Source organism: Ahaetulla prasina, chromosome 9 (genome assembly GCF_028640845.1).
Source record: "Ahaetulla prasina isolate Xishuangbanna chromosome 9, ASM2864084v1, whole genome shotgun sequence".
Taxonomy (NCBI): Eukaryota; Metazoa; Chordata; class Lepidosauria; order Squamata; family Colubridae; genus Ahaetulla; species Ahaetulla prasina.
The window spans coordinates 3,784,184-3,809,181 of record NC_080547.1 but is presented as its reverse complement, the minus strand read 5'-3'; the positions used below and the strand labels follow the sequence as shown (position 1 = coordinate 3,809,181).

The 24,998-nt window shown below is 46.5% G+C and overlaps 1 protein-coding gene and 1 long non-coding RNA gene across 8 annotated transcripts in view; one reads left to right on the top strand and one right to left on the bottom strand.

The window, feature by feature from the left end:
* Nucleotides 1-4,989: 4,989 nt before the first annotated feature.
* On the top strand, nucleotides 4,990-6,221 carry LOC131203828 (uncharacterized). Its single transcript, XR_009156488.1, has 2 exons — nucleotides 4,990-5,272; nucleotides 5,421-6,221. It is a non-coding gene; the product is annotated as an uncharacterized LOC131203828 (long non-coding RNA).
* The window catches only part of FGFR1 (fibroblast growth factor receptor 1), a 147,255-nt gene continuing 127,619 nt past the window's right edge, over nucleotides 5,363-24,998 (bottom strand). For 4 of the 7 annotated variants that reach the window (XM_058194471.1, XM_058194473.1, XM_058194476.1 and 1 more), the window contains 6 exons: nucleotides 24,121-24,311; nucleotides 19,678-19,800; nucleotides 16,133-16,203; nucleotides 13,895-14,032; nucleotides 11,228-11,333; nucleotides 5,363-9,424 (listed from right to left, as the gene is read on the bottom strand). In XM_058194471.1, coding sequence (XP_058050454.1) covers nucleotides 9,248-9,424; nucleotides 11,228-11,333; nucleotides 13,895-14,032; nucleotides 16,133-16,203; nucleotides 19,678-19,800; nucleotides 24,121-24,311 — 806 coding nt within the window. In that variant the 3' untranslated portion in view covers nucleotides 5,363-9,247. The remainder of the gene's footprint in view (nucleotides 9,425-11,227; nucleotides 11,334-13,894; nucleotides 14,033-16,132; nucleotides 16,204-19,677; nucleotides 19,801-24,120; nucleotides 24,312-24,998) is intronic. The other 3 variants (XM_058194474.1, XM_058194475.1, XM_058194477.1) reach the window with 1 other exon arrangement.

The window sequence follows — 24,998 nt, the reverse complement described above, 5'->3', positions numbered from 1 at the left end:
ATTATTTTTTATAAATAACTCAGGGTGATGAACATACCCAACATACCTTCCTCCACTTATTTTCCCCACAACAGCAACCCTGTGAGGTGGGTTGGACTGAGAGAGACAGGCATAAAGTCACCCACAGCTGGCTTTCATGGCTAAGGCAGGATTTGAACTCAGGGGCTCTTGCTTTCTAGGCTGGTGCCTTAACCACTAGACCAAACTCTTCTTGGTCCAGTTGCATTATAATGCCCGTTCTCACAGTCATTCCTCTGGTGGCTCAGACTGCCAAGACAGTCTGTTATTAATAGCAGCTGCTTGCAATTACTGCAGGTTCAAGTCCCACCAGGCCCAAGGTTGACTCAGCCTTCCATCCTTTATAAGGTAGGTAAAATGAGGACCCAGATTGTTGGCGGCAATAAGTTGACTTTGTATATAATATACAAATGGATGAAGACTATTGCTTGACACGGTGTAAGCCGCCCTGAGTCTTTGGAGAAGGGCGGGATATAAATGCAAATAAAAAAAAAATTCATGCCTCCTGATTGGATTATTACAAGGTACTCAGCATGAAAATGTTCTTGAAGAGAATTTGGAAGCTTCTGTTGGTGCAAAATACTTGCGGACAAGTATAGGTGCCTGTCACTGGCTAAGACGCTGAGCTTGTCAGTCAAAAGGTCGGCAGTTCAACGGTTTAAATCCCTAGCGCCGTATAATGGGGTGAGCTCCCGTTCCTTGTCCCAGCTTCTGCCAACCTAGCAGTTTGAAAGCAGGTAAAAAATGCTAGTAGAAAAATAGGGACCGCCTTTGGTGGGAAGGTAACAGCATTCTGTGCGCCTTTGGCGTTGAGTCATGCCAGCCACATGACCATGGAGACGTCTTCGGACAGCACTGGCTCTTCAGCTTTGAAACGGAGATGAGCACCACCCCTTAGAGTCAGGAATGACTAGCATATTTGTGCGAGGGGAACCTTTACCTTTACCATGAGTAGTATTGGCTATTCGTAGGCTCCTAGATATAACTTTAGGCATTGTGGTTGCTTTTAAAGCCTTCACCACACTATAAAAAAGATGTTGAGACTCTAGAAAAAGTGCAGAGAAGAGCAACCAGGATGATTAAGGGACTGGAGGCTAAAACATACGATGAACAGTTGCAGGAACTGGGCCTGGCTAGTCTAGTGAAGAGAAGGACCAGGGGAGACAGAATAGCAGTCTTCCAATATTTGAGGGGCTGCCACAGAGAGGAAGGGGCCAAGCTATTTTCCAAGGCACCCGAAGGCCAGACAAGGAAGAATGGATGGAAACTGATCAAGGAGAGATTCAACCTGGAAATAAGGAGGAATTTTCTGACAAGGAGAGCAATCAACCCATGGAACTGAGGTTGCCTTCGGAAGTTGTGGGAGCTTCATCCCTGGAAGCTTTCAAGAAGAAACTGGGCTGCCATCTGTCAGAAGCGGTGTTTGACATCAGGGGTGTCTAACTCGCATTGTCACAGCTTCGTCACGTGACGTATCCCCCCTTCACTAAACCAGCCATGGGCATGGCCAGCATGACATGCATCCGGCCTCTCAGCTCCCGGAGTTTGACAACCCTGATGTAGGGCCTCCTTTTTGGGTGGGTGTGGGGGGTTGGACTAGATGACTTATAAGGTCCCTTCCGACTCTGTTAATCTGTTTAAAAAGGAACCTCTGTCTCATGAGTGAAATCTAAAAATTTTCCCTAACAGTTCTATGGGCATGGCTTAATTGGTGGGCATGGCTTGGTGGTCAGGTGACTGAATGGGCCAATAATAATAAATAATAAAAATAATAAAGTATACAAAACTTGGGAGCACACTGGTCTAACTTCTTTAAAAACAGAGGCACCGGTCTACTAATTGCCTTTTTTTGGGAGGCACCGGTCTACCTTCTTTAAAAATAGAGGCACCCGTCAACTAGCCGCCTACAACACTGATCAGCTGTAGTGCGGCCCTTTGAAGCGCCACGGCAGTCATTTAAGGCCGTTTGCAGCTATATCACCACCGAGAGCTTCAGGGATAGAGAAGAGGAACAGCGAGGCGTAGGCGGTGGAGGGAGGGGCAGGGATTTTTGCTATCAGTTCTCCGAACTACCCGCCCCGATCACTACCAGATCACGCGATCCGGTCCGAACCGGGAGCATTTCACCCCATGTATCTGCGCCTATGGAAGCGATATTAATTATACACATTTTGGAAAGCCAATTTTAGGAGGTGGAAAAAAAGAGAATGCTTTGAGGTTCTGTGAGAGGCAGAAACAGCTGCGTTCTGTTGTTCTGAAGGTGCTCTGTCAGAAGAATGAATAAACCTTTGGAGCTTGGTGGAGTTCGAAGCTTCCAGAGATGTGAGTCAGCTTCCAAGTGGATGACGATGGAAGAGGCAACTTGTCTTGCTCAAGAATGCTCTTGTGACTCAAGAACTAGCTCTAGCGGTGCAGGGACAGACACCATAAAACATCTACGTGACAACAATGGCAAATGTGAAGGAACCAGCTGAGATCTGTCCGTTTTTAGCTATCTTTATGCCCAAGGGATGTGAGCATACAGCCCCTGCCCAGGGACCTATTATGCCTCCTAGTCCAGCAGGAAGGCAATTAAAGTTACATGCTCAATTGGTCACATTTCAAGACGTTACTCGAGCCCAGCTGTCCCTGAAATGAAGCTATTTCATAAGATAAAGGCAACGGCACAGAGCAATGCCAAAACATCTGGCTCTTGTAGCCTGTAGCTATGTGGTGTTTTGTTTTTTATTTCTTGAAGCAACCAGAGAGTTAGAAGTAATCAAGCAGCCTCAAATTCTTCTGCAGAACATGATATTAAGGGTGCACAGCTTAGATTGGCCAGCTCTCAGATAGGGATATTGGCTTTTCTGGATGTTTATCTTCATTGGAGGGAATACAGGTAGTCCTCAATTTATGACCACAATTGAGCTAAGCATTTCTGTTGCTAAGTGAAACATTAGCGGAGAAGAGCAACAAAGAGGATTAGGGGACTGGAGGCTAAAACCTATGAAGAACGGTTGCAGGAACTGGGTATGTCTAGTTTAATGAAAAGAAGGACCAGGGGAGACATGATAGCAGTCTTCCAACATCTCAGGGGTTGCCACAAAGAAGAGGGAGTCAGGCTGTTCACCAAAGCACCTGAGTGTAGAACAAGAAGCAATGGGTGGAAACTGATCAAGGAAAGAAGCAGCTTAGAACTAAGGAGAAACTTCTTGACAGTGAGAATAATTAATCAGTGGAACAACTTGCTTCCAGAAGTTGTAAATGCTCCAACACTGGAAATTTTATTCTGTTCTGTTCTGTTCAGTTCATTAAGTGGATTTCACCCCATTTTATGACCTTTTTTTGCCACAGCCGTTAAGTGAATCACAGCAGTTGTTAAGTAAATTCGGCTTCCCTGTTGACTTTGCTTGTCAGAAGCTGACAGAAGGTGACCTGGGACACTGCAACTGCTATAAAGGAAGAGACTGGAGTTCCATCTGTCAAAAATGGTGTAGGGTCTCCTGCTTGGGCGGAGAGTTGGACTAGATGACCTACCAGGTACCTTCCAACTCTGTTAATCTAATCTAATCTAATCTAATCTAATCTAATCTAATCTAATCTAATCTAATCTAATCTAATCTAATCGTTTGGGGATAGGTTATTTCCCCAGTGGTGTCTATTAGATCTGGCAGGAGAGACATACTCCGGGTCCCATCCGTGAGCACCATTTGCCATCGCGTGCCAGGAGCGGAAAGGGTGTGTGTATCACGCGCGCACATTCCCACCCCCATAATTCTATGTGCCCTGTGCATGTGTGTGCGACCCCCCCCCACTCCCGGCACGCAATGGCCCGGTAGGCCCGTTTTTCTCTCTAACCAGGCTCCAGAGCCTTTCTAGGAGTCTGGGGAGGCCGAAAACGGCCTGTTTGCCAACTTCTGCCAGCCTCCGGAGGGCCTCTGGAGAGGTGGAGAAGGCTGTTTTCGCCCTCCCCAGACTCCTAGAAAGGCTCTGGAGCCTGGGGACAGCAAAAAAAACGGGCCTTACCCACCCCCCTCCGAGGCCATTTGGAGGCAGGAAACAGCGTTTCCCTATTTCTGGTGAGCCCAGAAGGCCCAAAAATCAGTTGGCAGAGCTGAGTTCGCGTGCCCACCAATATGGCTATGCATGCCACCTGTGGCACACATGCCATAGGTTCGCCATCATGGGTATATACATAACAGGTCATTAATGTTCTGGATGTTGTGTCTCGTCCGATCTCACCACAGCCGGGGCCTTCTTATCTGCTTCCGAACACGGAGGAATGTCCTAGTATGCCTCCCGGCCCCAGCCCTGGCTCCATGCCCAGACAGGCTGAAGAGGAGGAAGTATCTCCAGCACCCAGCTCTGGCTCCATGCCCAGGCAAATGGAGCAACTAGACCCCTCCCCCTCCCCCACAGCATGTGAGCCTGAGGGAGGTTTATTACCAACAGCTGCCGACTGGAGTGACCCTCGCTTCAGAAGACTTGATAGACGGAGGCAACAGAAGGAAGGGAGGGGCAGGCCTGGATAAGTGCTGAGTCATGGAGCCACACCCCATGGCCTATATAAAGGACCTGCTTTCTGGCAGTCTCTGAGTCAGGCAAAGTCGAACATATCTTGCTGAAGTCACTTTCTGGTCTCCTGCCTGCCCTGAGAACTTTGCTAGGACTTTGGCAGAGTTGCAGAGGCACGCCTGATTCGGATTTCCCTGACCCGGCCGTCAGCGGAGGAGTGGGACATGACACGCGTGCCCACCAATATGGCTATGCATGCCACCTGTGGCACACATGCCATAGGTTCGCCATCATGGGCATATACATAACAGGTCATTAATGTTCTGGAATACTTTCTAAGGAAGAAGGCACCTAGAAAATTCACTTCCATGTCAGCTTTTCAAGCTCCTGTGAATTTAACCTGTCCGATCTCTAGGTTTAAATGCAGGCATTCTAGCCACCGAAGAAAAGGATATTGAAGTAGACATAAATGTATGATTTATTCTCCAGTTTGCGATCGATTCTGGGGGAAAAAAGGCACACAAAAGGAGGCAACAAGAGAGTTCCAGGACTCTCGACGATTAAAATTATTTCCCTTAAAAAATAAATTACAAGACTTCCAAATCCGATACAGAAATGTTTAAAAATGCAATTCGTCTGGTTCCATACAAAGGTAGGACAAGCTTTTGAGTATAGGATGAATGAAGGTGGATTTAGGTTACATAGAAACACGACACCAAAATATATGGGAGTGCGACTCCCAGAATCCTTTAGCACAGGGGTCTGCAAACTTGACTCTTTTAAGACTTATGGACTTCAACTCCCAGAGTTCCTCAGCCAGCAAAGCAAAGCTGGCTGAGGAACTCTGGGAGTTGAAGTCCACAAGTCTTACAAGAGCCAAGTTTGCAGACCCCTGCTTTAGCACAAAGTTTCCTGGAGAATTCTGGGAGCAGCACACCCAAAAGATTTGGTGGGTACCAGGGATTCATGCCTTTACAATGGCAGGAACAGAGGAACGAATTTGAGAATACAGGTAATCCTTGACTTACAACCATAATTTGAGTCATAAACCTATGTTGTTAAGTGAGACATTTGTTGTGAAGCTTTGCCCTATTTTACGATTTTTCTTCCTACGGTCGTTAAGTGAATCAATTGCAGTTGTTAATGACCCGGTTGTTAAATGAATCTGGCTTCCCCGTTGACTTTGCTTGTCGGAAAAGGGGGTCACGTGACCCCGGGACACTGCAACCGTCATAAATATGAACCAGTTGCCAAGCATCCAAATCTTGGGTCACATGCAGTGGTGAAATTCAGACTTTTTTACTACCGATTCTATGGGCATGGTGTGGTGTGGCTTGGTGGGCATGGCAGGGGAAGGATACCGCAAAATCTCCATTCCCACCTCGCTCTGGGACCAAATACCAGAGGTGGTATTTGCCGGTTCTCCAAACTCCTCAAAATTTATGCTACCGGTTCTCTAGAACCTGCTGGATTTCACCCCTGGTCATGTGACCATGAGGATGTTGCAATGTCCATTAAGTGTGAAAAATGGTTGTAAGGCACTTTTTTCAGTGAATTTGCAACTTTGGACGGTCACTAAAGGAACTGTTTTAAATCGAGGACTAACCGTACTGTATGAGTGTTAAGAGTTGACTTACTTTTGATTTTGCAGAGGTGGTGTAATTGGACACCAGCATCCACAGAATGGGTCAAAAACGACACATCCCGGGGAATAAAGTATTAGTAGGTGAGTAATACTCCACATAGCAAAATTTGTACAGGTTTGTTACCATATTTCTCCAAATATAAGATCGAGTCTTATATTAATTTGTGCTCCAAAAGATGCATTAGGGCTTATTTTCCAGTTAGGTCTTATTTTGGGGGGAAATACGGTAAATGCGTCCATCTGGCTGATCTTAGCTGGGGCTTATTTTGGAGGTAGGGCTTATATTACAAGGATCCTGAAAAATCATGCTAGGGTTTATTTTTTGGTTAGCTCTTATTTTGGGGAAAATATGGTAGTAGTTGGGATAATGTAGTGGTATTTCAAGAAAAGGAAGTGAACATCTTTCTCCTGTCGTGGAGAAACTGCTTCTCCCATAAGACTTGATTTCTGAAATAGCCCTCAGATATATATATATTTTTTAAAGAGAAAAAGAAATAAAGACAAATCATTTAGATTTTTTTCCCCTATGTCCAAATACAGGTAGTCCTTGACTTACAACAGTTCATTTAGTGACTGTTCAAAGTTACAACAGCACTGAAAAAAGTGACTGATGACCAATTTTCACACTTACAACCTTTGTAGCAGCCCCGCGATCTTCTGACAAACAGAAGTCAACGGGGAAGCAAGATCCATTTCACAACCGCGTTACTAACTTAACGGCAATGCTTCTCTTAACAACTGGGCCAAAGGAAGGTTATAAAATGGGGGCAAACCTTACTTAACTGTGTAACTGTTAGCAATTTTGGACTCGGGTGTGGTTGTACGTCGAGGACGTCCTGTGGTTATTCAAAGCTGCCAACCTAGCACAATCTGTTGGAGAATTTGCCCGTGGGTTGTCTGGAGAAAACTTGCTCCCTCAATATAAAACGGGAGATGGGCCATTTCCAGTGGTGGGACCCTCCCGGTTGAACAATCGGTTCGGTGATCGCGCGATAAGCTGTGCGCACGCATGCGCAGTTTGAAGAAATCTTTACTTCCTGGTTTCTTCGGAGGAGTAACACAGCTGATTCGGGTGGCAATCCACTCTACCGTGTGAATCAGCTGAGAAGATAAAGATAGGAAAATAGCGCAGGCGGGCGGGCGGGCCCATCTGATCATTGGGGCTAACCTGTTCGCTTCTAGCTGATCGTTGGAGCTACCGGTTCGCCCAAACCAGTCTGAACCGGTAGAATTCCACCCCTGGCCATTTCTATCGGTAACGAACACCACCCAGTCTTGCTAGAGTCACTAAGTTAGGAGTCTTCAGGCCTAACAGGATGAGTAAGGGGATTTATAGAGGGGGACTCTGGATCTAGAGGGGCCCGGAGCACAGGTGAGCAGGTGCATAACAGGAGATGGGCAAGATTTCAAATCTTTCCCCCCAAAAGGCTTGGTTACCCACAAACTCGCCGTTTTCATATAATCCCATATAAAACCGAAGCAGCAATTTTTTTTTATTGAAGTACCTAAACTGAAAATAAAAGTTTTAGAACATAATTTAAAAAAAAAATAACAATAAAACAAAACAAAGCAAAACCAGCAGAAGTAGCAAAATATATGATTTGTTTGGGGTTTTTCTTTTATAGCAACTGATACCTACCAGTCACTAGTAAACTTACTATCAAGGTGATAATCTCTCTGGTAACCACCATTTAAAAAAAAAAAAGACCATGTAAATATATAATTAATATTTATACATTTTTGTGGCAGCTATGTACAAAAGTTTTCTTTAATTTCCTTTGTTTTGTCTGAAAATATCCATGCCCTGGGTTCTTTAGGGCTGCCTCTTTTAAATTTTAGGCCAGAGCTGTGTATGATACATGATGCGGTAGATCACTTTCAGGTTTGGTCAAGAAAGTACCAATGGACAGTGAGCTCCTAAGACACCTTAGGAACAGTGAAGTAGCTTTCTCTGTTTAACTTGCAGAATGTTGTGCTGCATAGCTCCCAGAATTAGGTAGTTATCATGGGTGTGGACTTCACTTTTGGATGAGACGGCAACAGACCCTCAAACAGGAGATGCTAAAGATTCTTTGGCGTGGATCAGGGGTGTCAAACTCAAGGCCCGTGGGTCAGATTCGGCCCACGGAGTGCTTAGATTTAGCCCGCAGGGCCACCCTGAAAATAGCAAAGGACCGGCCCGTGGTGCCTCTGCCAGCGAAAACGGAGCTCGGGAGGGCCGCATGCAGAGTTCGCTGGCAGAGGGTTGCAGGAGGCCATCGCAGCCTCCCGAGCTTCATTTTCACTGGCAGAGTGCAAGGCCCCCCCGACACGAGTGACGTCAAGCTGGCCACGCCCACCCAGCCCCCAAGGTCAAACACAACCCCGGATAAAATCGAGCTTGACACCCCTGGCGTAGAGAATCTTGATGGCCACCGGTAAAGTAGCCTCTGCTTTCTGCGCTCTCACAGGTTGTAGATTCGGATATATGAATGGGAAAAAGAAAGGACCTCCATCTTCACGGACTTCCACCAGAATCTCCTTCTGAGAAGTAACAACATGCTTCTGCATAGGGACAAGACATCTGGATCTTCCTTGTTGTTGTTCTTGTTTAGACACCGCTTCCCACTCCAGATCGCAAGATTCATATGAGCAGTGTTGTGGTCCGTCAGCAGCCTATGGAGCTGGCAACGGAGTCGGACAGCGATGAGGCTGAGATGGGGCCAGGGCCATTGGGAAGTGAGGTGCGGACTCCAGAGCCTCCAGAGATTGATAGTAGTGAGGCAGAAGAACAGGAGGAGCCTGTTCCTAATGTACGCATGAGAAGAGCTGCCAAAAGGCAATAGCAGCTCAAGCAGACAGGACAAGAACTTAAGTTCTTCAGAAGGCTTAAGGCTTGTAACAGATGGCAGTGTACCGAAGAAGATGATGGTGAGTAGGCTTGGTTGCTTGGAATGGACTTTTTCGCAGTTCCTTAATGGTTGCCCCTCCGGTGGTCCTCCCTCCAGCCCAGCTGGACGGAGACTGTGCACACAGACACACCCCCATTCATTCACGGACACACACGCTCCACACTCGTAGGCACAGAAGGGTCCCCCAGATTTCGCGGCATCAGCGCCTTTTGAGTCCACCGTTGGCAAGGTGAGGTGGGTGCTTGGGAAGACAAGGTTCGTCAGGGAGGGGATCGTGGGAAAAAACGGAGTCCTCTCCAGAAGAGCAGGTGGAACTGCGAGTGTCTGGAAAACTGGGAGAATACTGGTCCAAGGGTAGAGAGAGGTCCAGGTATTCCTAAAAAGAGAATGAGAAGATCGTGAGAACAATGTCTAAATGCTCTTCTCAAGTTGGCGGAAGAGTCTTGGAGACAAACTCAGATGAAAATAGAGAAATAGGGAATTGGTCACTAAAATTCAGTGGTGGGTTTCTACCGGTTCGCCCCGGTTCGGGTGAACCGGTAGTGGCAGCTGTGGGAGGCTCCACCCACCCATCCTCCCAGACGTCATCATGTACGCTCTGTGCATGCGCAGAAGGGTGGCACGGTAGCAAAGGTAAGTGGAAACCGCTACTGCTACAATTGTATGCATCAGGAGGTAAGTTTCTATGACTTCCTAAATGAAATGAAGCTGATGTAATTTCTCTTGAAGAAGGTACAAAATTTGACAACGGAAGAAGGAATTTGCAGCTCAGGGTTCAACTTGATGCTCTCTAAACTTGGGTTTTCTTGCAAACTTTTCATTATCCAACTAGGCAACATCACCAGTGCTATATGTTGATGAAGATTCTCAGTCATCCAGGTAGAATTATATGGAAGTTTGAGTTATGGCAACTGGACTTATTTTCTTTTTCTTTGAAATGTTTCACTGCTTATCCAAGACTGAGGAAGCTCCCTGGACGAAGAGCAAAATGTTGCAAGCGAGAAAGCAAACAAAAAGAAAAAAAGAACAGCAGTCCAGTTGCCACGACTCAATTTCTGGATCACCAGTGCTAGCATTTATTACCTAAAGGTAAAAGGTAAAGGTTCCCCTCACACCTATGTGTGAGTCGTTCCCGACTCTAGGGGGCGGCGCTCATCTCCGTTTCAAAGCCGAAGAGCCAGTGCTGTCCGAAGACGTCTCCGTGGTCATGTGGCCGGCATGACTCAACGCCAAAGGCGCATGAAACGCTGTTACCTTCCCACCAAAGATGGTCCCTATTTTTCTACTTGCATTTTTTACCTGCTTTCGAACTGCTAGGTTGGCAGAAGCTGGGACAAGGAACGGGAACTTACCCCGTTATGTGGCACTAGGGATTCGAACCTCTGAACTGCTGACCTTTCGGTCGACAAGTTCAGTGTCTTAGCCACTGAGCCACCACATCCCTATTTATTACCTAGTTTGGGTAATTAAACATCTGCAAGAAAACCATCAAGCTCAGAAAGCATCAAGGACCCTCACAGTACAAAACTCAACCAGATATTTTTCTGCAGATGTGAACACATACTTAGGAATTCAGGTGCAGATATTTACAGACTAAAATGAAGAAAACAGTGGCTATGTTCGGTTTAGCTCTGTACCATACAGAAGTTGTGCACTTTCTACTTATTTAGGGAATTCACTGATCCATATACTTGGGCCAATAGTGCAATGGTATATATGAACTATAAGGACATGGTGGCTCAGTGGCTAAGACGCTGAGCTTGTCAGTTGAAAGGTCGGCAGTTCAGCGGTTCGAATTCCTAGCGCCGCGTAACAGAGTGAGCTCCCGTTACTTGTCCCAGCTTCTGCCAACCTAACAGTTCGAAAGCACTTAAAAAAAGCAAGTAGAAAAATAGGGACCATCTTTGATGGGAAGGTAACAGCGTTCTGTGCACCTTTGGCGTTGAGTCATGCCGGCTTAATTTTTACCCTACAAACGCTTAATTTTTACCCTACAGTGGTCAAAACTTAATCTTAAAAATAGAGCAACCTTCCTAACATCTCAGATAACTTGCCACTCCTGCTTGCGATTTTCCACTGCCTTACCTATTTGCTATCTATCCACCCACCTCCCATAAGAAAGCAGCAAAGACTTCACAGCAGTCTAATTAGGGCAAAATGGACTTTGGGGGTCTTTTACCTGGTTTGAGGTCAGGGCCACGATCCTATCCAAGTCTTCGACCAGCTGCTTAAATGTTGGCCGTTGGGATGGAACGGCATGCCAGCAATCCCGCATCATCATGTACCTGGGAAGAGAGAACAATTAATGTGCCTGCATCTAAGCTGTAAGGACCAAAGAAGAATGGGTCATCTTAGGTTAAAGTTTGGGGAATTTTGGATGAGACCACAGAGTCTGGTAGTGCATTCCAGGCATTAACAACTCTGTTACTGAAGTCATATTTTCTGCAATCGAGATTGGAGCGGTTCACTTTAAGTTTGAATCTATTGTGTGCTCGTGTATTGTTGTGGTTGAAGCTGAAGTAGTCATTGACAGGTAGGACGTTGTAGCAGATAATTGTGTGTACTACGTTTAGGTCAGACCGAAGGCGGTGTAGTTCTAAGTTGTCTAAGCCCAAAATTTCAAGCTTGGTGGTATTAAATATTCTATTGTGAGCAGAGGAGTGGAGGACTCTTCTTGTGAAATATTTCTGGACGCGCTCAATTGTATTAATGTCCGATATGCAGTGTGGGTTCCAGACAGATGAGCTGTATTCGAGAATTGGTCTAGCAAATGTTTTGTATGCTCTGGTTAGTAGTGTAATCTTACCGAAGAAGAAGCTACGCATCTCACCGTGGCCATCTCGCTGTGGCTATTTTGCCATGGCCAATGTGCCATGAGATGGCTCATCATTGCCAAGTCGCCGTGGGACAAATTCCACGTGGTATAACAACGCGATAAATGTTATCCACCACTGTTTCTTCACTATTTCTATGGAAATAATGCTGGAGAAACAGTGGTGAATAACGTTTATCACGTTGCGTTACCCCACATGGAATGTTCCCACAGCAAGTTGTCCTAGATCAGGAGTATCAAACTCAAGGTCCGTGGGCTGAATCCAGCTTGCAGGGTGCTTAGATCTGGCCCACGGGGCCACTCTGGAAACAGCGAAGGACCGGCTCGAAGTTACGTTGAATTCGATGAGGCTGTTGAAATTGATGAGGCTTTTTTTCAAACTTGGCAGCATCTCAAAGGAACTCGTGTTCACAACAGACTGACCTCAGAATTCAGAGAATTGTCTGCCAAGAAGGTGTTGGCTAATGCTCCCTTTCTTTCCCACTTGCAAATGACCCTATCCTGGTGAAGCAGAATAGAATAATAGAGTTCGGGGAGACCTTGGAGGTCTTCTAGTCCAACCCCCTGCTCAGGCAGGAAACCCTATATAATTTCAGGCCAATTTCAGGTTGTCTAGGTGGCTCAGTGACTAAGACACTGAGCTTGTGGATCAGAAATGTCGGCAGTTCGGCGGTTCGAATCCCTAGTATAGGTCTCCTGCGTGAGCAGGGGGTTGGACTAGATGACCTCCAAGGTCCCTTTCAACTCTGTTACTGTTATTGAAGGTCCAATCTCTTCTTAAAAACCTCCGGTGTTGGAGTACCCACAACTTCTGGAGGCAATTCGTTCCACTGAGTCATTGTTCTGTCAGGAAATTTCTTCCTCGCCCTAATCAAGCGGAGAGCCAACCTCATTTCCTTGATTAGTTTCCATCCATTGAAGCAGTAAAAAGAGACCTCTGAGCCAAGAAGCAGTGAAAAGTTGATTTTCATTCTCATAAACATTAAAAAAAAAAAAGTCCTTTTAAAAATCTTTTCAGGGTCATGGCACTTCAGGAGAAGCCGAGAATAGTTTATGGAGCTGCAAATACTCTTTTGCCAAATGCCAGGGCTAGTGAGTGTCTTTGCAAAGCTTGCCATCCTTACTCCTCACCCACTTAACTACAGGCGAGGTGGCTCAGTAGCTTAGAGACGCTGGGATAAAGTCTGTACACTGGCAGTTCGAGTCCTAGTATCGCATGGCAGAATGAGATCCCGTCACTTGCCTCAGCTCCTGGCTAACGTAACAGTTTCAAAGCATGCTACATGCAAGTAGATAAACTTGGTGGGTACTACTTTGGTGGGGAAATAATGGTGTTTTGTATGGTACTGCTGGACCTTCCCCACTGCGACGCCCGAGGATGAGGCAGCATCGGTGGAGGGAGAAAGTCCTGGATGACACTGCAAAATGCTGTTGAACCTCCTAGTCCAACCCCTGTGGAGTAAGAGCGTGAAACGAATGGACTAGCAATTATCAGAAGGCAAACAGCTACTTTGTACTCATACTATAGTCTTCTTTTGGTTAACGTAATATCACCATACGCTAAATAAAGGTAAAGGTTTTCCCCGGCCACTCGTGCCCAATTCTAGGGAATGGTGCTCATCTCTATTGTCCAAAGAGATTTCCGTGGTCATGTGGCCAGCATGACTATATGCTGAGGCATCCAGAGTGCTGTTACCTTCCCACCAAAGCGGTACCTATTTATCTACTTGCATTTGCATCCTTTCAAACTGCTAGGTGGGCAGGAGCTGCGGCAAGTGACGGGAGCTCATCCCCTCAGCAGCGCTCAGGTCTCGAACCTGGCCTGTCAGCTTCCCAGTTGACAAGCTCAGTGTTTTTAACTGCTGTAGAAACACTCAAAGAAGTAATAATGCAAAATCGGAAGACCTGGCCCGTAAAATCCGCCAAGAGTTGGATATAACTGAATGGATATCATCATCACCATCACCATCATCACACTAAGTAGATAAATCACCCACCCAACTAGGCACTCACAGTTCGTTGGTGCAATTGCTGGGTTTGTCCATCCGATGCCCCTCTTTCAGAAGTTTGAACAGCTCTTCCACTGGCACTCCTGGGTACGGTGAGCCTCCCAGGGTGAAGATCTCCCACAAGAGGACACCGAAGGACCACCTGGTTAGCATACAAGATACATCATGTCTTACGCTGCAGCAATTACAAGCAGGCTATTACTTAGTGGTAGACAGTCTATGGACGTATGGGGCTTTGGTAGGTTTTGTGTGTGTGTGTGTGTGTGTGTGTGTGTGTGTGTGTGTGTGTAAACCTGCAGCAGTGTGTAAAGGAACTCAACAAAAGGAGGAGCCCCTCAAACTGGCAACCAGATGGAAGCCAAAAGCAGATTTTAGACCAGCCATCTCTTGCTGCCAAGTAATACAAATTGAAAATACCGTTCTTGCCTATAAAAATTAGCATTTCATTAAACTGAGATGAATCCCATCTGCTGTAGCCCACCTTTGGGAATAATTCCCAGCATACCAGCCTTAATTGAAAATGGTAGAAAATTTAAGGGAGCTGTGATCTGCAACCGAATTAATTTTGGGAGGGGAGGGTGAGGGGTGTTAGGAGGACGTTAGGTTTTAATGTGATTCTAATTAAACAGGCAGGACTAGAAGCTTCAAGGAGGCCGCCGTAAGCATAATGAGACCTAAGTGAACACAGCGAGAGAATAATGGCTGAATCAATTGAGGCAGGAAGGTGAAGACTGGAGCTGTAGCTTTCATCCATCCCTTGCATCCTACCCAAACTTCCTGTCTACAGCCAGAGCCTCTGAAGGTGGAGTAGATGGGCAATGAGAACAGCAAACTCATCATTTCTTGTCCCAAAGGTGCTTTTTTCAAGAAGCAACTGGACTTTCTTGTTTTTTTTCTTTGAAGACGTTTCGCTTCTCATCCAAGAAGCTTCTTCACCTCTGACCGCATGGTGGAAGGGTTTATATTTTATGGAATGGAAGGATTTATAGGATTTAATCCTTCCATTCCCCACCATCCAGTCAGAGCTGAAGAAGCTTCTTGGACGAGAAGCGAAACGTCTTCAAAAGAAAAACCAAAGGTGCCTCTTGGAAAAAAAAGCGCCTTTGGGACAACCATCACCTGGATGACTGAGAATCTCCATTGACATAATTCCTTGCATTTATTTGGCACGTCGGTAATTCTACCTGCCACTGGTGGCTCTGCAGCTTGGAAAAAGCTATCCAAGGAGCAAGGGTGGGGAAGTTATGAAACACAGAGACATTTGCTACTCTCAAGCAGAAGCAATTGGATGCACACGTGTAGGATTCAAGCCAAGTACTTTACTAAAGGTAAAGGTAAAGGTTCCCCTTGCACATATGTGCTACTCGTTGCCGACTCTAGGGGGCGATGCTCATCTCTGTTTCAAAGCCGAAGAGCCAGCGCTGTCCGAAGACGTCTCCGTGGTCATGTGGCCGGCATGACTCAACGCCAAAGGCGCACGAAACGCTGTTACCTTCCCACCAAGGTGGTCCCTATTTCTTCTACTTGCATTTTAAGTGCTTTCGAAACTGCTAGGTTGGCAGAAGCTGGGACTAGTAAGGGGAGCTCACCCCGTTACACGGCAGCACTAGGGATTCGAACCGCTGAGCTGCCAACCTTTCAATCGACAAGCTCAACGTCCTAGCCCCTGAGCCACTGCGTCCCCCTAGTACTTTATTACATTCTTCCCATACAGGAATCTCCCCAGACCGCCAGCCTTCCCCTAAGAACAGAGAGATAAGGTGACGCAGTGGTTAGAGTGCAGTACTGCAGGCTACTTCTGCTGATCACCGGCTGCCAGCAGTTTGGCAGATCGAATCTCACCAGGCTGAAGGTTGACTCAGCCTTCTGTCCTTCCGAGGTGGGTAAAATGAGGACCCAGATTGTTGGGGGCAAGAGGCTGACTCTGTAAACCGCTTGAGAGGGCTGGGAAGCACTGTGAAACGGTATAGAAGTCTAAGTGCTACTGCTAAGGCTCTATGGAGCTTAAGGAGGAGGTCAGTTCTGGATCCTTAAAGTAGGGAGGGGGGTCAATTTTGTACCACTTATGGCTACGCAAGGATTTGAGGCTAATTCTGCATTTGAGATCTTCCCACTGCCGGGCTGGGTATTTCCCAATAGCTATCCAGCTTGTGAGAGAGTACGAGGCTGCAGAGACTCAACAGTTAGACTCAGTTGAAATCTTTTCTAATAAAGTACTTTAAGGAGTCAGAGAAATACTCACACGTCACTCTGGTGGGTGTATATTCTATCGAACAAGGCTTCTGGGGCCATCCATTTGACTGGAAGGCGACCCTAGAAAGCAAAAAAAGAGGCCGTATTAATCTAGAACCATGGGGAAGAGAGTGTTGTGACCTAGGCTTCCCCAGCAGCACGAAGCCGAGTCCTCGTCCCGATAAACCCCTTTTATTTAATTTACAGCGAATTCCTCTCCGGCAAAGTCTTTCCTCTCCCACAGCCTTTCAAGATAGTTCACAATTACCGACCATTATCAGGCTTGGAGAGTGGCCAGGCCGATATCTTTCAGATGCCGCAATACTTGGCAAGAATGCAGGAATGAACAAATTGTCTCCTGCGAACTTCACTCCCCTTTTGCTCCTCTTTTATTCGCTCTGGGAGGGGCCATTCATTGTCCACCTGTGGCCTTACTCCCAAGTCGACCCTTGTTCTTTAGCTATGCCCTTCGTCTGGCAACTCTGTGCATGCGCACACTGGGAACAGGCTCCAGCTATTTGTCTGCCTCACTGATGTCTGACTCCAAAGGCAGCTGATAGCTGGCATACAGCCCTGGCCCTCTCTCTGCCTCCGATGCAGAGCCCTCATCAGAGCTTTCCCCAGACTCCAGGACTGGCCCATGTTCCTCCCCAACCTCCTCACTGTCCGAATCTGCTGCCAGATCCGCTGGCGGGCCACAAGAGAGAGAATGCCAGGGGGAAATATCACTAATGCAAACGATCATAGGGTAGGAAGGACTGCTGGGCCACCAGGGATCACCCAGGCTCAATTCAGCAGCTACTCTAACATTGAACCTCTAGTACAACTTGCCCCACTGATCTGTATCAGAAAACATAGATTGCAGTTAGGACCAATGTAAGCAACATTTTTCTTAGCTACCAATAATATCCAGATGTATCTCCTTTAGTTCATAGCAGCCTTGCTATCCCTGATTTTTTTTTTTTAAGTTTAAACAGGAAGCATGATACTGGAACATATCTATTTGCAGAAATTATTTTGGGATCCACAAAGGCCTCACTGGGATAGTATACAGCACATGTTGTACCTCGCTCGCCCCCCTCTCTGCAGCCGGGCCCCTCTCATCTCCTGCTATCTCAACTGGAGACTTATAGTGCAGAAGAATGTCCTGGCATGCCTCCAGCCCCCAGCCCTAGCACCATGCCCGGACAAACCGAGCAAACAAACATCCGCCCGATAGCATGTGCGCCTGAAGCCAGCCACGAGCTGGAATTACCGGCAGCTGGGGACGAAACGATGCAGTGGATAGATCCACGCTTCCGGAGAATGGAGAGGCGACGTCAGCAAAAGGAAGGGAGGGGCAGGCCTGGATAAGTGCTGAGTCATGGAGCCACACCCCATGGCCTATATAAAGGATCTGCTTTCTGGCATTCTCTGAGTCAGGCAAAGTCTAAATGGATTGTTGAAGTCAAATCCTGGTCTCCTGCCTGCCCTGAGAACTCTGACAGAACTTTGGCAAAGCTGCAGAGGCTTTGCGGTCACGCTTGATACGGACTTCCCCGACTCGGCCGTCAGAGGATGAGTGGGACACGACAGCACGGGTGTCAAACTCAAGACCCGGGGACTGGATCCGGCCCGTGGAGTATTTGGACCAGGCCCTCAGGGCCATCCTGGAAACAACGAAGGACCGGGCCGTGGTGCTTCTGCCAGCGAAAACGGGCTCCCGAGCTCTGTTTTTGGCTGCCAGGTCCTTCTGCAACCCTCTGCCAGTGACGTTGAGCTGGCCATGCCCATCCCGGCCACCCAAGGTCCATCACAACCCTGATGCGGCCCTCAATGAAATCGAGTTTGACACCCCTGGTATGCAGCATATCAGGGAACTAGTATACTGTCTAGTAAAAGTGTGTTTTGTGCCTGGCTTTGCCCAGTGCAAAGCAAGGAACTATGAAGTCTGAAGATGAAGCCTCATTTGTGATGGTAGAAAGAGATCAAATTAATTCCCCGTGGTGTTCATCATACCAAATGTTGTGGTCTGCTAGCAGCCTGCAGAGCTGGCAATGGAGTAGGACAGCGATGAGGCAGAGGTGGGGCCATGGCCATCAGGGAGTGAGGTGTGGACTCCAGAGCCTCCAGAGCCTGATAGTAGTGAGGCAGAGGAATAGGAGGAGCCTGTTCTAATGCATGCATGAGAAGAGCTGCCAGAAAGCAAGAGCAGCTCAAGCAAAGAGGACGACTCGGGAGTAGGGCCAAGAAATGATTGGCCCCTCCCATAAGGCTTAAAACAGACCAGCAAGGGCATTTGGGCTTTGCCGGAAAACAACGGTGGTAGCTTCGTCTTCTTGCATATATTTTTGTATCGATGACTTCTGAATGTTTGCCAAGAAAGGCCTTTGGCAGTTTGCCTAATTGGACCAAGGTTTGCGATAGGACTGAGGAATTTGTGTTGAGAAGAATTTGCTTTTAGTTGAACAACGCTGGAAATGAAGTAATTCTCAGCTATTCGAATTAAGTTTGTTTTTCACTGTCTGAGTTTCCTACTACCTACTGGGGCCTAGGTCACAACACCAAAGCAGTAAACAAAAGCAATGGAAGCTAAGGGGTATTTGGAAATAACTGGACACAATGTCTTCTCTCTCATGGTTTGAAGGAACCTGATAAGTGGTGGGATTCAAGTAATTTAACAACCGGTTCTCTGCCCTAATGATTTCTTCGAAAAACCAGTTCACCAAACTGCTCAGAAACTGAACAACCGGTTCTCCCGAAGTGGTGCGAACCGGCTGAATCCCATCACTGAACCTGATGCAATCATCTTGCTGGTTGCTGTTTAATATCTTACCACCTTTAGCTCCTCTTCCACAAAGGGCAGGAACAGGGATAATAAGAAAGGGATTTTTGGTTTCCTGGGCTGTATGAACCATGGAAGCTATGTGAATTAGGAACATACATACTGTATGTATTGGCCTTATTCTGTAATACAGTTGTCTATTAGTCTCAAGGACAGAAAGGGTTACAGAAGCTCATCTTCCCAAATGAATATCTTAGGAAGTTGGGATAAATGGGATTTAATTTCATCCCAAAATCTATTCCCCCCTCCCCCCCCAGGCCTTATGACTGGAGGAAAACGACACTGGGAAATCATACCATACGTACCTAATACAGAAAACCTTTACAGACCTCAACAATCCAGTTTTAGTAGGTATGGATTCCTCTTTTTCCTTCCTTCCTTCCTTCCTTCCTTCCTTCCTTCCTTCCTTCCTTCCTTCCTTCCTTCCTTCCTTCCCTCCCTCCCTTCCCTCTCTCCCCCCCTCCTTGCCTCCCTCTCTCCCTTCCTTCCTCTTCCTTCCCTCCCTCCCTCCCTTCTTTCCTTCCTTCCCTCCCTCCTTTCCCCTCCCTCCCTTCCCCCATCCCTCCCTTCCCTTCCCTTCCCTTTCCTTCCCTTCCTCCCTTGTCTTTTCTTTAAGAAATTGCTAGGTCTAGGTCACTGAAGTCTTCTTCAGATTTCCCGTTTCCTACTGAGCTTTTCTGCAATGCTTGAAAATGGAATAATCTGAGCTCCCTTCGAGCGATGTCACTCACATTGGTTGTCTTTTTGTAATAATCTATGTGGTGAATGTCTCGAGCCAGGCCAAAATCAGCAATCTTCATCACAATGTCTTCCGTTACCAGCACGTTCCTGGCAGCCAAATCTCGGTGAATACACTAAACAGAAAAACACAGACGTAACAGACTTCCTACAGATGCAGCAACTCTGGAAGGCAGAGACAAAGCTTTCAGACTGAAGATCAGTCAATCCACTGGATTCTTCGAAAGCACGTTTTACTTGTTTATTTGGGTCCTGCCTTTTTAGAAATAACTCCACAAAACACGCATCTTGTTAAAATGCTAAAGGATGCGTCAAGGCAGAAGGCGAAACAAGCCAAGCACATCCGTGCAATTACAGGTAAGTCCTCAGCTTCATTTAGTGACCATTCCAAGTTACAACGGCACTGAAAAAAGTGACTCACGACCATTTTTCCCACTTACAACCATTGTAGCATCTCCCATGGTCAGGTGATCAAAATTCGGATTCTTGGCAACGGATTCATATATATCAGGGGTCTGCAAACTTGGCAACTTTAAGACTTGTGGACTTCAACTCCCAGAGTTCAATGAACCACCCATCACTCCTTATACCAGGGGTCTCCAAACTTAGTAACTTAGCAAAGCTGGCTGAGGAACTCTGGGAGTTGAAGTCCACAAATCTTAAAATTGCCGAGGTTGGAGACCCCTGACAGTTGCAGTGTCCTGGTGTCATGTGATCCCGTTTTGCGACCTTCTGACAGATTCGTTTAACAACCATGTTCCTGACTTAGCAACTGCAGTAATTGACTTAACAATTGTGATCTTAGCAAGATAGTAAGAACAATCAACCGATGGAACAGAAGTTGCCTTCAGAAGTTGTGAGAGCTTCATCCCTGGAAGCTTTCAAGAAGAGACTGGACTGCCATCTGTCAGAAATGGAGTAGGGTCTCCCAGTTGGGTGGGAGGCTGGACTAGATGACCTATAAGGTCCCTTCCAAGTCTGTTAATCTGAATCTATCTAAAATGATCAAAGGCCTGGAGACTAAAACATACAAAGAACAGTTACAGGAACTGGGCATGGCTAGTCTAGTGAAGAGAAGGACCAGGGGAGACACGATAGCAGTCTTCCAATATTTGAGGGGCTGCCACAGAGAGGAGGAAGGGGGTCAAGCTATTTTCCAAAGCACCCAAAGGCCAGACAAGGAACAATGAATGGAAACTGAACAAGGAGAGATTCAACCTGGAAATAAGGAGGAATTTCCTGACCGTGAGAACAGTCGACCCATGGAACAGAAGCTACCTTCAGAAGTTGTGGGAGCTTCATCCCTGGAGGCTTTCAAGAAGAGATTGGACTGCCATCTGTCAGAAACGGTGTAGGGTCTCCTGCTTTGGGGGGGGGTTGGACTAGATGATCTACAACAGGGGTGTCCAAACTTGGCCCTTTGGAGAGTGGTGGACTTCAACTCCCAGAATTCTCCAACTAGCAACTTGCTTAAATTTATAGCTCATGCTGGCTGGGGAATTCTGGGAGTTGAAGTCCACCACTCTCCAAAGGGCCAAGTTTGGACACCCCTGATCTACAAGATCCCTTTCAACTCTTAATCTAATATCAATATCTTTTTAAAAAAAACCTGATTATATAGCAATCAACTTTGAGAACTCTTTTTGGCTGCAAGGTAGTATAAAAATTTGCAAATAAATCCAGGTAGTCAATTTATGACCATAACTGATCCCAGATTTCCGTTTTTAAGTTGTGTCGGTCATTAAGCCAAGCATCATGTGAATACAGTGATTGTTAAGCGATCTTAGCAGTCACTAAGCAAATGCAGTGGTTGTTAAACAAACCTGATTTTTTTTTTAAATAGGCTTTTTTTGCTGGAAATCGGAAGTTATGCCAAAAATTGGCACGGAATACTGAAAATCGAATTTATGTGACTGCAAATGCGAGCCAGTTGCCAAGTGCTCAAAATGTGATCATATGACCATTGAGCGATGATATGGGTATTAAAACTTCAGAACCGGGTCAGAAGTATTATTATTATTATTATTATTATTATTATTATTATTATTATTATTATTATTATTATTATTATTATTATTATTATTATTATTATTATTCACATTTATACCCCGCCCTTCTCCGAAGAGTCAGGGCGGCTTACACTATGTCAAGCAATAGTCTTCATCCATTTGTATATTATATACAAAGTCAACTTAATTGCCCCCAACAATCTGGGTCCTCATTTTACCTACCTTATAAAGGATGGAAGGCTGAGTCAACCTTGGGCCTGGTGGGACTTGAACCTGCAGTAATTGCAGGCAGCTGTGTTACTAACAGACTGCATTAATCTGTTGAGCCACAAGAGGCCCCAGGGAGGTCCGTTGTAACTTTCAATGATCACTGAGTGATCAGCCATAAAGTGAAGACTACCTGTACGCTGTCCCATAACATATGTACTATGGCAGCTCAGAAATCAGTAGTCATCGCATCCACCCTTCTATGACTTTCTTCCTGACCCTTTTAAATCCAGAGTGAGTTCTCAGTAGTCCAGTACAACTGGTCTCTCAAACTTTTCGTTTTTAAGGTTCCTTAAAATGTCTCTCCAATTGCAATGCCATTTTGAGGCAGGAAGCACACAAAATGGTACTATATACTCCTAAACCAGGGGTCTGCAACCTTAAACACTCAAAGGGCCACTTGGACCCGTTTCCCACAGAAAACATTGGGAGCTACAAAACCCTTCCCTTGCCTATTTTTTCAGCGGCCACAAAAAAAAAGGGCCTCTGGTGGCTCAACAGGCTAATGCAGCCTGTTATTAACAGCAACTGCCTGCAATATTGCAGGTTCAAGTCCCACCAGGCCCAAGGTTGACTCAGCCTTCCATCCTTTATAAGGTAGGTAAAATGAGGACCCAGATTGTTGGGGGCAATAAATTGACTTTGTATATAAATATACAAACGGATGAAGACTATTGCTTGACATAGTGTAAGCCGCCCTGAGTCTTCGGAGAAGGGCAGGATATAAATGCAAATAAAAAAAAAACAACCTCAAGTATGTAGTTGAATTAAACCTTCTGTTTTCTTCTGAAACTTATTCTTTTCTTTGATTTATCCATGGTTGGCCTACCGGAGGTTGAAAAGCTCAATAAATCGTGTGCTGGCAAGTGTCGCATATTGGTTGTGACATCTATTTTGAGTGACAGGGAGCCGCAGCAGAGGGGTGAAAGAGCCACATGCAGCTCCAGAGTCGCAGGTTGCTAACCCCTGTCCTAAACCATTTCGACCGTTTTTTTCGACCGGTAATCGAGTGCCCAGTAATAGTATTGGCTTTATTTTTTATTTTGTTTTGTCATGATTTTATACTCAGGTCTTATAGTTGCAAGTCACCAGGAGTGCTACAAGAAGTATAAAAGGGTGGCAATAATTATTTATTAGATTTATTAGATTTTTTTATTTATTAGATTTTTATACCGCCCTTTTCCCGAAGGACTCATTGGCACCATTAAGGAAAAATTCCCTTTTTCCTGAAGGGTCCTTGATGCTCTCTGAGCTTGGTTGTTTTCTTGCAGCCGTTTCATTACCCAAACTAGGTAACATCATCAGTACTAGGACTGTTGTGCCTCACCCGCCCTCCTCTCCTCAGCCGGGTCCCTCCCTCCTCCTGCTGGGCCTGCTATCAGATTCAGAGTCGGATAATGAAGAGGAACGGCCTGGCATGCCTCCAGCTCCCAGCCCTGGCACCATGCCCGGACAGAATGTCAGGAATGAACAAACAAACCTCACTCCTACAGTGTGTGAGCACGAAGCCAGCCACGTGTTAGAATTGCCGGCAGCAGATCCGGAGGAAGGGAATGTACAATGGACGGATCCCCGTTTCTGGAGAATGGAGAGGCGACGTCAGCAGAAGGAAGGGAGGGGCAGGCCTGGATAAGTGCTGAGTCATGGAGCCACACCCCATGGCCTATATAAAGGATCTGCTTTTTGGCATTCCTTGAGTCAAGCAAAGTCTCATCTGGTTTGCTGAAGTCACACCTTGGATTCCTGCCTGCCTGAGAAATCTGAAAGGAATTTGGCAAAGCTGCAGAGGCTACATGGCCACGCTTGATACAGACTTTCCAGACCCGGTCGTCGGAGGGGGAGTGGGACACGACAAGGACTGAGAAGAAGGAAGTTCTTCTAGGACTGAGAAGAAGGAAGTTCTTCTGCCTAGTTTGGGTAATGAAACATCTGCAAGAAAACAACCAAGCTCAGAGAGCACCAAGGGCCGTTCATTTCAACCCCGAGCTACGAATATTCTCCTTCATTAAAATCCCACCTTTTGTTCCTGGGACATCTTCATCTCTTCTGTTTTGCATCCTAACTTATTTCTCTGGGGCTCTCAAAACCTCACAAGATGCTAGTCCTCTGCCCATCGCTGTTCAAAGTCTATCATTCCTTCATTTTTTTCCTATTGCTCACCTTTTTGGATGCAAGGTATTCCATGCCCCTGGCTACTTGGTATGCGCAGGATACCAGATCTTTGAAAGAGAGCTGTTCTTCCGGGACGTGGGTGGGGTTATAGCAGTATTCCATGCCAGGAGGGCGGCGGGCTTGCAGGTATTCCCTTAGGTTCCCCTTGGATGCATACTCAACTATCACATAGAGCGGGCCTGGCATAAAGGAAGACAAGAAGCTTTAATGTCGTGGCCTATCAGCCGCAGGCGAATCAGAGGAGGCGATGGCGTGGGAGTCAGGGCCAGCATCAAGGCAACCTGATAGCTGCGAGGGGGAAGAAGGAATGAAGCTGGCAGAGAGAGAGAGAGAGAGAGAGAGAGACAGATGGGGAGCCTGGGCCGTCCGTCAGCCCTCAGATGGAGTCAACAGCTTCCAGGTCTGGAGGTGGCTGATGTGGAAGAGGAACAGCTGGGTCCAGTGATGCGTGAATGCGCAGAAGGCAGAGGAGAGGAGTGCAGTGGAAATCTATGGGCCAGTCCTTGGGACGGAAGAGCCACCGCTGCTAGTGAAGTTGCACCCTAGCTCTGAGGATAAAAGGCAGGGGGCGGGGATGAATAGATGTGGCAGACAACTATACATCTCCAGTTGGACAGACTTGTTAGCCTGCATTGAGAGAGAAACTTTTTGCCAGGGCTGCTGGCGCTCCTATTAAAGGAATCATTTATTTAAACGCAGAGGGTTTGTCGTCTTTGGGAAGCTGGGTCAGAACGTTTAAGCAGAGACAGTGATACAATCACCATCCCAGTTCAACTCATGTGACATTTCTGATACTTAGCAGGCCATCTAGATTGGTGACCAGTTGAAGATGTCTGTTGTGTCTCGTCCGATCTCACCACAGCCGG